Here is a 13,079-nt window from a genome sequence, read left to right on the forward strand (position 1 = left end):
AGTTAAATCTCAGAGAACACTCCACACGCCTGGGTTCCTCTTATACTGTTTACCTCCAACACTTCCCTCCCACGCTCATCTGCTATCACTTACACAAGCGTACATAAACTGTATTTACTCACGGTTCGCGCATAATCTACAGCAGAGGCATGGCAGATGTCATTGGCTGCTTCTCCCTGTGGCATTCTTGAGTACCAAATCAATGCCACTCTTACCTTAATGGTGGGAGTGGGTGTTTGTTTATGGGAATGAGAGTTTGTAACTTGCTTTCAACAAACTCTAATCATTACATTATATCAACATAACAATCATTCCAATAACATCATTTGAACACCCCAGGGGCCAGCGAGCATTAGCGATTAGCCTTTTGATTACAGAGGCTCATTTAGGATGTTTGCCACAGGGCCGAGTGTGTATGTGACTTTTTTTTTTTGCATGCACGTGTGTATGCTCGACTTGCAGGCAGAATAAATAGAAATCGAAGCCTTCTATAAAAGTATGGAAGAGATGAAAGGTGCTAAAACATCACACATCACTTAGTGTACATGAACATGTCCATAGAAGTCAGTGATCGCACCACAGAGTTATGGCATATACGTGCTGATTTGAATGATTCTTTTTAATTGCAGCAGGCTTTAAACATGTCAGGATGACCACTGTGCTTCGCTAGGAATCTATGAGAGCGTTTGCACTGGATAAAGTATCTGACTTGATCTGCTCTGTGGGCAGCAGGGCTTTTCTTCATGTACTGTAAAGTATTTTGTCCAATCTAAAATCCAGGCTTGTCTATATTATCATGGAGGACTGGGAATCAATGTATTAAAAATTACATTTCATACTTAATTGATGGTTTAAAAATGCAGTTAAATGTACCAGTGTGTGTATGTATGTATGTATGTATGTATGTATGTATGTATGTATGTATGTATGTACTGTATGCATGTATGTATGTATGTACTGTATGTATGTATGTATACATGCATACAGTGGGGCAAAAAAGTATTTAGTCAGCCAGCAATTGTGCAAGTTCTCCCACTTAAAAAGATGAGAGAGGCCTGTAATTTTCATCATAGGTACACTTCAACTATGAGAGACAAAATGAGAAAAAAAAAAAATCCAGAAAATCACATTGTAGGATTTTTAATGAATTTATTTGCACATTATGGTGGAAAATAAGTATTTGGTCAATAACAAAAGTTTATCTCAATACTTTGTTATATACCCTTCGTTGGCAATGACAGAGGTCAAACGTTTTCTGTAAGTCTTCACAAGGTTTTCACACACTGTTGCTGGTATTTTGGCCCATTCCTCCATGCAGATCTCCTCTAGAGCAGTGATGTTTCGGGGCTGTCGCTGGGCAACACGGACTTTCAACTCCCTCCAAAGATTTTCTATGGGGTTGAGATCTGGAGACTGGCTAGGCCACTCCAGGACCTTGAAACTCTCCTTCGTTGCCTGGGCGGTATCACTGTCATGCTGAAAGACCCAGCCACGTTTCATCTTCAATGCCCTTGCTGATGGAAGGAGGTTTTCACTCAAAATCTCATGATACATGGCCCCATTCATTCTTTCCTTTACATGGATCAGTCGTCCTGGTCCCTTTGCAGAAAAACAGCCCCAAAGCATGATGTTTCCACCCCCATGCTTCACAGTAGATATGGTGTTCTTTGGATGCAACTCAGCATTCTTTCTCCTCCAAACACGACGAGTTGAGTTTTTACCAAAAAGTTCTATTCTGGTTTCATCTGACCATATGACATTCTCCCAATCCTCTTCTGGATCATCCAAATGCTCTCTAGCAAACTTCAAACCGGCCTGGACATGTACTGGCTTAAGCAGGGGGACACGTCTGGTACTGCAGGATTTGAGTCCCTGGTGGCGTAGTGTGTTACTGATGGTAGCCATTGTTACTTTGGCCCCAGCTCTCTGCTAGGTCCCCCCGTGTGGTTCTGGGATTTTTGCTCACCGTTCTTATGATCATTTTGACCCCACGGGGTGAGATCTTGCGTGGAGCCCCAGATCGAGGGAGATTATCAGTGGTCTTGTATGTCTTCCATTTCCTAATAATTGCTCCCACAGTTGATTTCTTCACACCAAGCTGCTTACCTATTGCAGATTCAGTCTTCCCAGCCAGGTGCAGGTCTACAATTTTGTTTCTGGTGTCCTTTGACAGCTCTTTGGTCTTGGCCATAGTGGAGTTTGGAGTGTGACTGTTTGAGGTTGTGGACAGGTGTCTTTTATACTGATAACAAGTTCAACAGGTGCCATTAATACAGGTAACGAGTGGAGGACAGAGGAGCCTCTTAAAGAAGAAGTTACAGGTCTGTGAGAGCCAGAAATCTTGCTTGTTTGTAGGTGACCAAATACTTATTTTCCACCATAATTTGCAAATAAATTCATCAAAAATCCTACAATGTGATTTTCTGGATTTTTTCTTCTCATTTTGTCTCTCATAGTTGAAAATTACAGGCCTCTATATATATATATATATATATATATTATTATTATTTTTATTTATTTTTTATTAATGTATTATTTTATATAGTTGTATTTAAGTAACATTTTAAACATGAATCAAATATTCATGTATATATACACAATCAATACCTTTAAAATGGCATTAAAAAAAACAGCCAATTATTCTTTGCCCTTTAAAAAAAAAAAACATTGATTGATTTGTCAATTCTTGCACTCCATGGTATTTGCAAATATGGTCACAATACAGCTCTGAGCTTAGCCAATTATTTCTCATTACATTTCATTGTTTTGTTGCAGTTTGAGAGGATTTTGAAAGTAGATGACTGCAAACTTCGAAATGAAAACCCTCAAGACCCAGCCCTTTTCTGCATTAGACTCACCTTACTGGCTGCTTCAGGGGAAAAGGTGATGGCATCCAAGAAGTTAACACAATCTACGGGCAGCAGTCGGTCAAAGTATTTGGCACAGGTGTCATAGGCATGAAGGAAGTCGTGATCGCTCTGGGGGGCTTTTTTCAGTACATGCTGATCCCCTTTCCAGAACAGTTTATGAAGCCAGGTGGCATGTACAGCGCTAGAGGTAAGCGGTTCTCCTCCCTTCTGGGGGATTCGAGGGGCCAGTTTGGAGATTGACAGGACGTTCTGGCTATTCAATATCGGCTCCAGAGCTTTCTGAGGATCTGAATCCTCGTCTGTCAGCTTCTTATAGTCCAGACCTAAGGAGCAAAGCATAATGATTCCAGCATCATACAGAATATACACAGGGAGTAGTTGTCACACTTTTTAATGTAGTGAATATTTCTCAGGTTGAAAATCAATATCTGTATAGGCACTTCATTTAAAGTCTTAGCCACAAAAATGCATACATATAAATTGCACATTTCTCCTGTTACGTTACACTAGAGGGACGAGGACAATGGAATCCACTATTAACAGTGAATGCGGAATTTCTCAATCTTTATTAATCTGAAATATGGGACATTTATTGCAGTTTCAAGCTTCGATATGGTTTCTATTTATGTCAATCAATGTGAATAGCTGTAGACTTGGCATGCCTCCAGGATATATCAAGTCAGACAGTCAACATTACACTGACACACAAAGCCTCATCAGGGCATTAAATATTGAAACACCTGCCTCTGAGAATGGGCCCATCTCACCACAGGGGCCGGGAGGGCATTCAACACACATATATACACTCAAACAGACAGAGATGTGGGAAAGGAGGTGCCATCTCTGTCCCTTGGGTTGTGGCAGATGCTAAGAACAGTCTTTACAGGACTGTGTCGAGGAGCATGTATGCGACAGAGTGTGTTTTCGGTGCCTACTAAGTGTGAAGGTATCAGTTGAGACAGGAGAGAGTATGGTGCAAAAACTCTGACAAACTTCCTCCTGACCTTTCAATACACTCACTCCAAGACTACCAAGTTGAAAAATTATTTATTAATCATTAGTTCTAGCGATATAAGAACCACAATATTTGAGTATAAGTCTATGAATAATAGATTTGCCGTAATAGATAATAGATATGCTGTTCAAAAGTTCAGTGTTTGCAAGACATTTATTGGATCAAAAATACAGTAAAAAGCACTTCTATGGTATGTTATTACTAACTGCAAACACATGCAACCGAACTAATGCACTAATGCTAATTTAAAACTATAATCTAAAACTAATTTAGAACTAATGCACTAGTTGTGAATCTGGAGAAAAAAAAAATTCCTTGCCTTTTTTCACACATAAGTACACAACTTATATGCAGATGTGAGTGAATGATATTTATTAGGGCTGGGTAAAAAAATATATAGATTTCTCGATTTTAATCGATTCTCATTTTTACGAACCGATATCGATTCTTAAATCCCAAGAATCGATTAGTCATCCTGTTTTCAGTTGATGAATGAATGGAACATTGTAGCGCGCATCCCATCCAATAAATCACAATAATCTTTGTGCTTTGTTACTATTGATATGAAACAAAGTCTCAGATTTCAAATTACGTCCATTTTCTTACGAAATTCAAAAACATAAATACCGTTTTGGCGCTGTGGCGTGAGATCGCTCTGACTCAGCTCTAGAGAAGCACATGACCTTCTCTTCCACTTTAATAACTAGCCTGGGTTTCCCCATTCACGCTGCTAGGCAGTCTGGACACCATGGACCAGATTTTCCCCTGAAAAAGGGAACCAATCACAGAACGGGGAGGGAGCAGCAAGACGATGACGACACCGAAGCAGTTTGTTTATATCTATGAATCCAACATGGCATCAGACTCGACGTTACCTTCTACCCTCATGTTTATCTTGCACAAACGGTAATATTCGCTAAACGCCATCGTGCACAAATAAATCTTTGACCCATCGTCTTTTTCCTCGTTGAATTTCTGTCACTCTACATACGTCATCTGGTATAATTGAAGCGATTGGTTATGAGCTACGTACAGGCGCATTTGATAGACATTCATAGCGCCCAATAAACGGCTCTGGGCATTCGTAAACCACGCCTCAAATACGAGAAAATGAACATGTGGTTCCCGTTAGCCAGGCTACTTAATAACACCAATTACAGCGCGAAATGAACATGAATGAGCATCTGAAAGTGTGTTGAAAGATCTTAATCCGTATCATGTCACATGGAATCGCTCAATCAGTGTTTCAACCGTGGAAAGACGTCAGTAAAACAGCTTGTAAACAATGTCATGTAACGTCACATTTACCTCAGAAAAACCATGTGACCATTAACTCATTAGTCAGCTAGAAAAATGAACTCTAGAGAGGAGCATTTTGCTAAATATATGCACCATATTACATATTCATTATAATTTTTAATATTCTTCAATTTTTAATGCATGTTTGAATAAATCTGGCAGGTTTTTATGACAGCCACCATTTAAATGTTTATATTTCATATAACTTTATTATTATAAAAATAAATAAGTGTATTTTAAGTGTTTGTATACAAATCAGTTAATTTTTACCTTCAATAGTATAGTAGGCTAATGAAGCCTATAGGCTACAACTGACTCCCATAGTTTACAGCATTAGTTAAGAGATTTGTTTTCCTTGAGAAAATTTGCCATGTATTGTACCTGATATCCAAAATAATCAATATTGAATCGAAATCGAATTGAACTGCAAGCTTGTGAATCGAAATCGAAATCGAATCGAATTGTGAAATTTGTGTCAATACCCAGCCCTAATATTTATTACATTTGCATTATCACATGCACTGCCCTCAATGCTGAAGAGAGAGAGAGAGAGAGAGAGAGAGAGAGAGGGGGGGGTACGGAGATAATGAACTCATTTAAACCTCACTCCATGTTTTGTGTGCATTATAATAATCTCTCTTATCAGAAAAGAACAAAAATGTATTGTATGCGGGCTAATTAACATTCCTCTGTTACTTTCATTGGCACACTCATTGCTCAGCGACCCATTTCCTGTCATCTCAGCTGGAGAGAGATGTGTTATTACACGGGACATTTCTGGTTAAGGTGTTGATTGACATGCTTGCAAGCAGGAGCTGATTTACCGCTTCATTTGTGTTGCCAGGTCGGCTTATTTATCGATCGAATCCTCCTTTCTTCAAAACGATTTTTACAGACATTTCAATGCCTGCTGCAACCAGCGCTTTTGTTCACACTGCACAAAACACTGATTTGGTTTTCAAACCCGATCTTTAAGATCGAATGCCATTTTGGACGTGGTGAACTCTGATCCATTTGTTCAGACTTTGGCTGTTACTCACCGACAGCGACGGCTTTGAGCTTCTTCAGCAGTTTGATGTGCGTGTCGGGCTTCATGGCAGATTGAGGGAGGTAGTTAGCGCAGCCGCAGTTCTCCAGAAGAGTGAAGTAGAAGAGGATTCGGAGCTGGTCGGATCCGGCGATACTGGGATACACGTATTTAGTCATGTGTGTGTAGAATGACTCGGGGTCACTCTTTAGAGTCTCAAACAGGCCCAGAGCCTCCATCCGGCCCTCGATGTTTTTGGTGGAGAGGCTGAAGAAAGAAAGAAATGAGAGATGGATGGAGATGAAAGACTGGAAGGTGACAGAAACAAGACAATGAGCAGTTGTAACCAAGGTCTGTTAAAGCATTGATCACTCAACCTTTGCAAACTGCTTGTAGTGAATCAATTAAGGCAATGCACAGCCACCACCCCCACCCACACAATTGTCCCCCGAACCAAATGAAGTACATTAAGGCCGAGTTAATATGCTGCGACGGCCCACTTGTGAGAGAGAATTGATTTTGTTTAATCTAAAAGAACTTCTTCAAAGTCCATTAAACTTTATTCACTGTGGTTTGACCACTTCCAGGACCAAATCTTTTTTTTTATTTTTAAGCAGTGAATTATAGCCTATGTTGAGCAGTAACTGACCCACCATAAATCTGATGTCAGATTCGGATTCTGTGGGTGTCATGTTTTATGTTAGCGCTGCCCTGATTTCCATAATTTATCTCCACGGTGACTTCATAAGCAGGCGTGTGGACTGGCCCTCCACCTCGTTCTAATTGAATGGCTTTTCAGTAAAGATAAACAGCTTTACTGCACCAGAGAAATATCCCATAGCAATTCTGATGCATGGAAATGTTTTATAGAGTTGGGTTATCAATAAATTACTATGTGAACCTTCAACGACTGCCAAGTCTATTTATCCAGCAGGTCTGCTGATGCTGTACGTGAGGGTGGACGTGTGAGAAGGAAAGGGGTTGGAGAAAGAGTCGTACACGGTAATAGAGAGAAAAGACATAAAAAGCATGCTGACTCACAAACAGGGCAGGGAATACATGATGAAGTTAGATAAGCGGGTTGTAGACCTCCACAGGGGCAGGAAAAAAAGGCCACTTTAAAATTGCCTCTGAATTTCTGAGTTTGCACATTTTTTTAAATATTGTTATTGTCCGTTTTTTGATTGTTTTGGACAATGCAAGACAATGATCTGAAACAAGAAAGTCTATTATAAAACGGTTGAAAAACAAGAAAATTCAAGTTTTCCAATGGCACAGTGGTGCTCACATCAACTCAAATGTGAGAAATGTTTGGTTGCAGTAATTGCTGCTAATAACTACTTACTGACTTTATGGATTTGTAAAAAATATAAATACATGAAAAATAAATAAAAAAATCTCGTGTTTTTGTTCACTCTTTATGCATAGGTTCTCAAAGAAGATGTCAATAGGCGCGTTTCCATTTCAGATTTGCAAATTTTCTGATTTTCTAAATTCCGACAAAAAACTATTTCGAAATGACGCAGTTTCCATTAACCGATGTTATGCGACTAAAACTTCTTCTCGCCATAAGTAAATCCAAAAACCATGGCGACGGACGTTGGTAGGTTTATGTACTATATCCCGGCCACTGCACTAGCCATTATTATTAATTGTAGGAGACGCATGTGTGTTTTCCAAGCATTAATGGAAGGAACGACCCTTATACTTGCGAGGGAGTGTTTCTCCCTCATATCTGCTTCGAGGTCTTGATTGTGGCATTTCTTTGAGGTTTAGAATCCATTATTCCTGTAATTCTTTCGTCTTATATGAATTTAATGAAGAACTCTGTCTCGTATTCTGTCCAAACACGCCGCGTCATCTAGGCTACGTCAGGTGACCTGTAAATGCACAAAAACTGTTTCCATTGCAGTTTTGTGAAATATTTCTTTTTCGAATTGCCTGAAACACCACCTCATGCGAGCGTAGAAACTTTTTTGCGATAAATGGGAGTTTTTGCGAAATTGACGTGTTTCCATTGGCCGTATTTTCAATTCGCAATTTCAATTTGCGCAATTTGAAGGGTAATGGAAACGCAGCTACTGACATTCAGTGCAATCAGGGGGCAATACTTAATAAATTCTACATTTTGTGGACACCTTAAAACATTTTCTCAGGATTCTTTGATGAATTTAAAGTTCAAAAGAACAGCATTTATGTTTAATTGAAATATTTTGTAACATTACAAATGTTTACCATCACTTTTGATCAATTTAGTGCATCCAAGCTGAATAAAAATAATGTCTTAAATTAAAATAACTTCTGAATGGTATATTAACTATTATCTAACATAAAACGAATCTAGAATTAAATAAACCTGGCTTTCACAATGTTGGCCGATCCCAGTTTAGATCCTCTGTACTGGTCCAATGCTTATTCCAATAAAAATAACTCTTCTTATTTTATTTTTTAACGACCACAAGGGCACTTTTAGATTTCAGAATTAACAAGTTTGAGCCCCCTCTTTGCACGCCATTGTGCAAGACACAACCTACAGTAACATTCATAGAACACACACACAGGCCTCAACATTTGTGTGCACTCAGCATGTGCACATTGTGTTACAGCTAATCATATTCAGTGTTAATACAACAGAATGAGCGAGCTGCAGGCTGCATATGGCCATTTGGACAGAGCCCAACACCTATCCATTGTCTTCAGAGCGTAACCCCTATGGACCTTAACACATGTTTAATGGAAATGACTATACTGTCTGGAGGCACGATGTCCCGGGGCCAAACACAGACACAGAAAGAGCAATGCAGAGAGAAGAATGCAAGACAGGCAGGAAAACAACAACAGTCCAGAACAAAGTGAGGAAAAGAAGAAAATAGCAGAGACAAAACAAGTCAGACAGAAATTACAGGAAGGAAAGGCAGCAGGGAGAGATAAAGATTGGGAAAGAGGAGCCTCTGACTGCAGTCTGCTTATTAACACAGAATAACTGCTTTTAACAGGATCAATACTTCACTAAACACAGCAGCCATTAATCCTGTCTCCTGCTGCAATTACAATGCCAAGAATGGATAAAGGGTGTGTGTGTGTGTGTGTGTGTGAGACACAGAGGCTGAATTCTTCACTCAAGGGCAGAATGAAAAACCATCACTAACCCTCTTCGATATACATGTTATTAGTTACAGTCCTGTAATATGATTGGTCATATGGACCAGAGTATGGACAGAGTCCAGCAGCACTGGGACATTCCAGACTAGAGTATGCGAGCAGTGCAGAGCAAAGTTGTGTGTGTGTGTGTGTGTGAGTGTGTTTTTAAGAGTGAAATGAAAAGCCTGATGTGGACCTGGAATGGATAGATGACCCAATTCTTTTAATGAGAATAGGAAATTGCCTTCTCTCCACTTAGTACACATACTTTCTAATGCATGCTGCCAAGTACTACTCAGGTCAACTTGTCTGATGTAAAAAATTGATGCTGTGGCTTCTTCTGGAACCATTTTTGATGGAGGAGGAAAGAAAAAAAGTAAAACTAACTGGTCAAATTTTGACTGAAATGTGACTTGAAAAGTTGTCATGTTTCGTATTTGTAGAAGTGCTGTAAAATAAATATTACACTGCAATCAGGCTGTTGGTCGGAATATTAGCACCTGATTATACAGTATGTCCCAGTTTCACCTTTGGTGAATCAAAATTAAACATGCCCAAAACTACATACAGTGTAAAAATAGACTAAAGATACTTCGGGTTTACTTGCGACTGCCTTTAGCCCCGTTGTACCCTATATTTGCTTGCAATTTTGTGCAAACGTCAGCTTAATGAATAACCTGAAAAAGCAAGCAAAAAAAGGCCATCTGATGCTAACAAAATGTCAGAGCAATTTGAAAATCTGGCTCGATTCAGCTATAGAAGCTAATGCATCATAATGGCAGTGCAGTGTGAGGTTCTTATACTGAAACATGAATTAGAAAATTGGAATAAAAACCCATTTGAAGCCATTCATGAGTTTTGAAAGAGTATCCTCAGGGCATATAATACACCTAACTAAGCATGCTGGGCAGAAAAAAGCCACAACCTTGCAGTGTATTAATCTGAATTGAAAAAAAGAACCAATGGAAACATCTAAAAATAAGTGACCTTACCTACCAATTCCAGTCCCTCATAAACCATAAAATGAACTCTGAAAAGAACCAATTCATTCAGCTGGTCCAAAACCATAACTAATGTGACTGATTTGATTAAAAAGAATCTGGCTAAGCCAAATGATCAATACAAAAAAAACAACAACAAAAGAAAGTCTTGTTGGACTAAAACAATACAAATGAAACAGCAATGTTGTTTGGCCCTAAACAGAATATACAACAGAATACCTGAGCAAAACATGACTTGGTGCAGGCTGGCAAAAAAAGAAAAATGGAGAGACTGTAGACAGAGCAGCTGTTTAGAAAGAGAAAGATAATTTTGGACTGACCATCTGTCATATGTAGTATTCACAAAAAACTAAAACAAAAAAAAAACGATCCCACATTTGAAACAATTTGTTTCAGAAAGTTGGAGTATAAAACACAATTGCATTTTGTAAAAAAATATATAATAATAATAATAATAATAATAATAAATGCCTCTAGATTTCTGGCACAAAATATCATGAAACAAACAGTGATGTGCTCATACATATACAAACAGAACCACTGTAACTGGAGCTAGATAGAGGGGAACTGAACTATTTATGAACTAACTGAAGTAAGAATGGAATAAAATTGAAAAGAATGGAATGAAACTGAATTAAATGAAAAAGGCAAAATCTGAGTGATTTCAATCCAAAGCAATCATACCAAAATGAGCAATTATTCCTATGTAGCCCAATTAAATTGTGCTTCAAAGCTCACATTTTACACAATAGTGTAACTATTTCAAACAACAAGAGTATCAATAAATCTGCACAAAACTGGGGATGATGCTTAATATGGCAAATTACCTCTAAAATAAATCAAAGCATTTCCATAGCTCTGTTGTGCCTTGTGACATAATAAACTAAATAAACCACCAGGGGAAAAAAAACTAAACAAAAAAACCCCCAAAGAACTGCCCCTTTTCAAAGCCTTTGAAAACGCATTATATAACCACATCATATGCAAATCATATAAACTGAGTAAATAGCATAAACGATGCAAAATATGTTTACAAGTCCTCATCAGTCAGAAAAGCCCATTTGCTGACAAATTAGCAAACAGAAACTGCAGTACAATAAAACTTTTGAGTAATTGCCAAAGTTGTTCAAACTCCCTCTGGTGCCATTCTCCTTTGATAACTCCTTTGAATGGAGAGGGGAGATTTTTATTTTATTTATATATATATATATATATATATATATATGTGTGTGTGTGTGTGTGTGTGTGTGTGTGTGTGTGTATAACATACATTTCATGCTCTACACAGAGATAAAAAAGGGGCCAGAATGACTCTCACAAAAAAAAAAAAAAGCAATCTGTACTTAAACAAGCAAAGTCAAATGAGTGCCTGTTTATGTAGAGAGAGGGAGGGAGGGAGGAGGGGAGAGAGAGAGAGAGAGAGAGAGAGAGAGAGAGAGAGAGAGAGAGAGAGAGAGAGAGAGAGATATTCGGGGTGATTAAACCCGGTGAGAGATGGAGAAGGAGTTGATTAGACCAGGCTTTGAACAATGATTCAGCAACAAATTCAACATGCAGGGAGCTCAGGAGGGGTGGCACATTGTTTGTGTGTGGATTTTCAAAGCCCAATAAAAACCGACTGCAAAGCTATTTCAAAAAAACAAAGAGCTTCTTGCTTTCGCTACTAAACTAAGTCTGGCAAATCACACTGACCGATCGACTGGAAGCCAGTCTCTGCGATCGATCCGTGCAATCTTCTGCTTGCACCTCTAGAGCACAGGGTTGCAGGTTTTTGACCCTCACGTCGAGGAAATAAAAACTGTTACTTGTGGAAGATGCAGACATTGCTTCTAACTGAGGTATTGCAGGCTCATTCCTCTGGAAAAAAGTGTTGTGTGTGCAGTAAATCTGTTTTCAGTGTGAGCGCTGCTAATGTCTGCTGTGTGTGTGTGTGTGTGTGTGTGTGTGTGAGAGAGAGTGTCTTACCCGCTATCAGTGAACAGAAACTCAAGATGCGTCATGTGTACTTCCCAGAGAGGAATGCTGTACCGATGAGCCAAAGAACGAGAGATCCCATACACGCTCTCATCCAATGTCCTAGACAGAATGATAGATAGACAGAATGACATATAGAATAACAGAAGGGTAGACAGAACAACAGACAGACAGACACAATGATAGGTACAACGACAGAATGATAGATAGAAAGAACATTAGAACCAAAGACAGAGACCGTCAAGACAGATAGAGGGTAAATAAAAGGCAAAAAGTACAAGTAAAAGGAACCAAACTGATGCATATACACGTCTTGGTCTGTCTAATCTTGGCCAAAACGGCTGCCCATCAAAAGCCAGGTGTAACATATCCGTAAAAATCCTGATCTGTCTTGTTCTGAAAGAATGATTTGATCCCTTTTCTGGCTGTCCTTGCAATTCAGATCTGCCCTGAGCTGCTGGAACTTCATTTTGCAACCCCTACAGTAAGCGCTGGACGTTTCGCCAAATCTTGCTAGACCTTAGTCACCCCAGACCTGTGATTCCAGTCCTTATAAAACTGTCTATCAAGCTCCTTAAAGCCAGGGCTCTGGCTTGGATCAAATGATAAATCCTGAGAAATGAGCTTCTCTTCTAGAGAGTCATAAGCCTGTGACACACCAAACCAACGCCAAAGAACTAGCGCTGATGAGTCGCCTCGCGTCGCGGGAAAGAGAAATATGATCACGTCACACCAATTTTAGCTTCGCTTCA

General features: G+C 39.2%; 1 protein-coding gene across 2 annotated transcripts in view; it reads right to left on the minus strand.

The window, feature by feature from the left end:
• Positions 1-13,079, minus strand: part of nbas (NBAS subunit of NRZ tethering complex) — a 201,533-nt gene that overhangs the window by 64,334 nt on the left and 124,120 nt on the right. For both annotated transcript variants that reach the window (XM_084431969.1, XM_084431968.1), the window contains exons 42-44: positions 12,319-12,429; positions 6,225-6,478; positions 2,859-3,193 (exon numbers count right to left, since the gene is read on the minus strand). In XM_084431969.1, the coding sequence (XP_084288095.1) occupies positions 2,859-3,193; positions 6,225-6,478; positions 12,319-12,429 (700 nt within the window). The remainder of the gene's footprint in view (positions 1-2,858; positions 3,194-6,224; positions 6,479-12,318; positions 12,430-13,079) is intronic.

The sequence above is a fragment of the Rutilus rutilus genome (genome assembly GCF_951802725.1).
Source record: "Rutilus rutilus genome assembly, chromosome: 15".
Taxonomy (NCBI): domain Eukaryota; kingdom Metazoa; phylum Chordata; class Actinopteri; order Cypriniformes; family Leuciscidae; genus Rutilus; species Rutilus rutilus.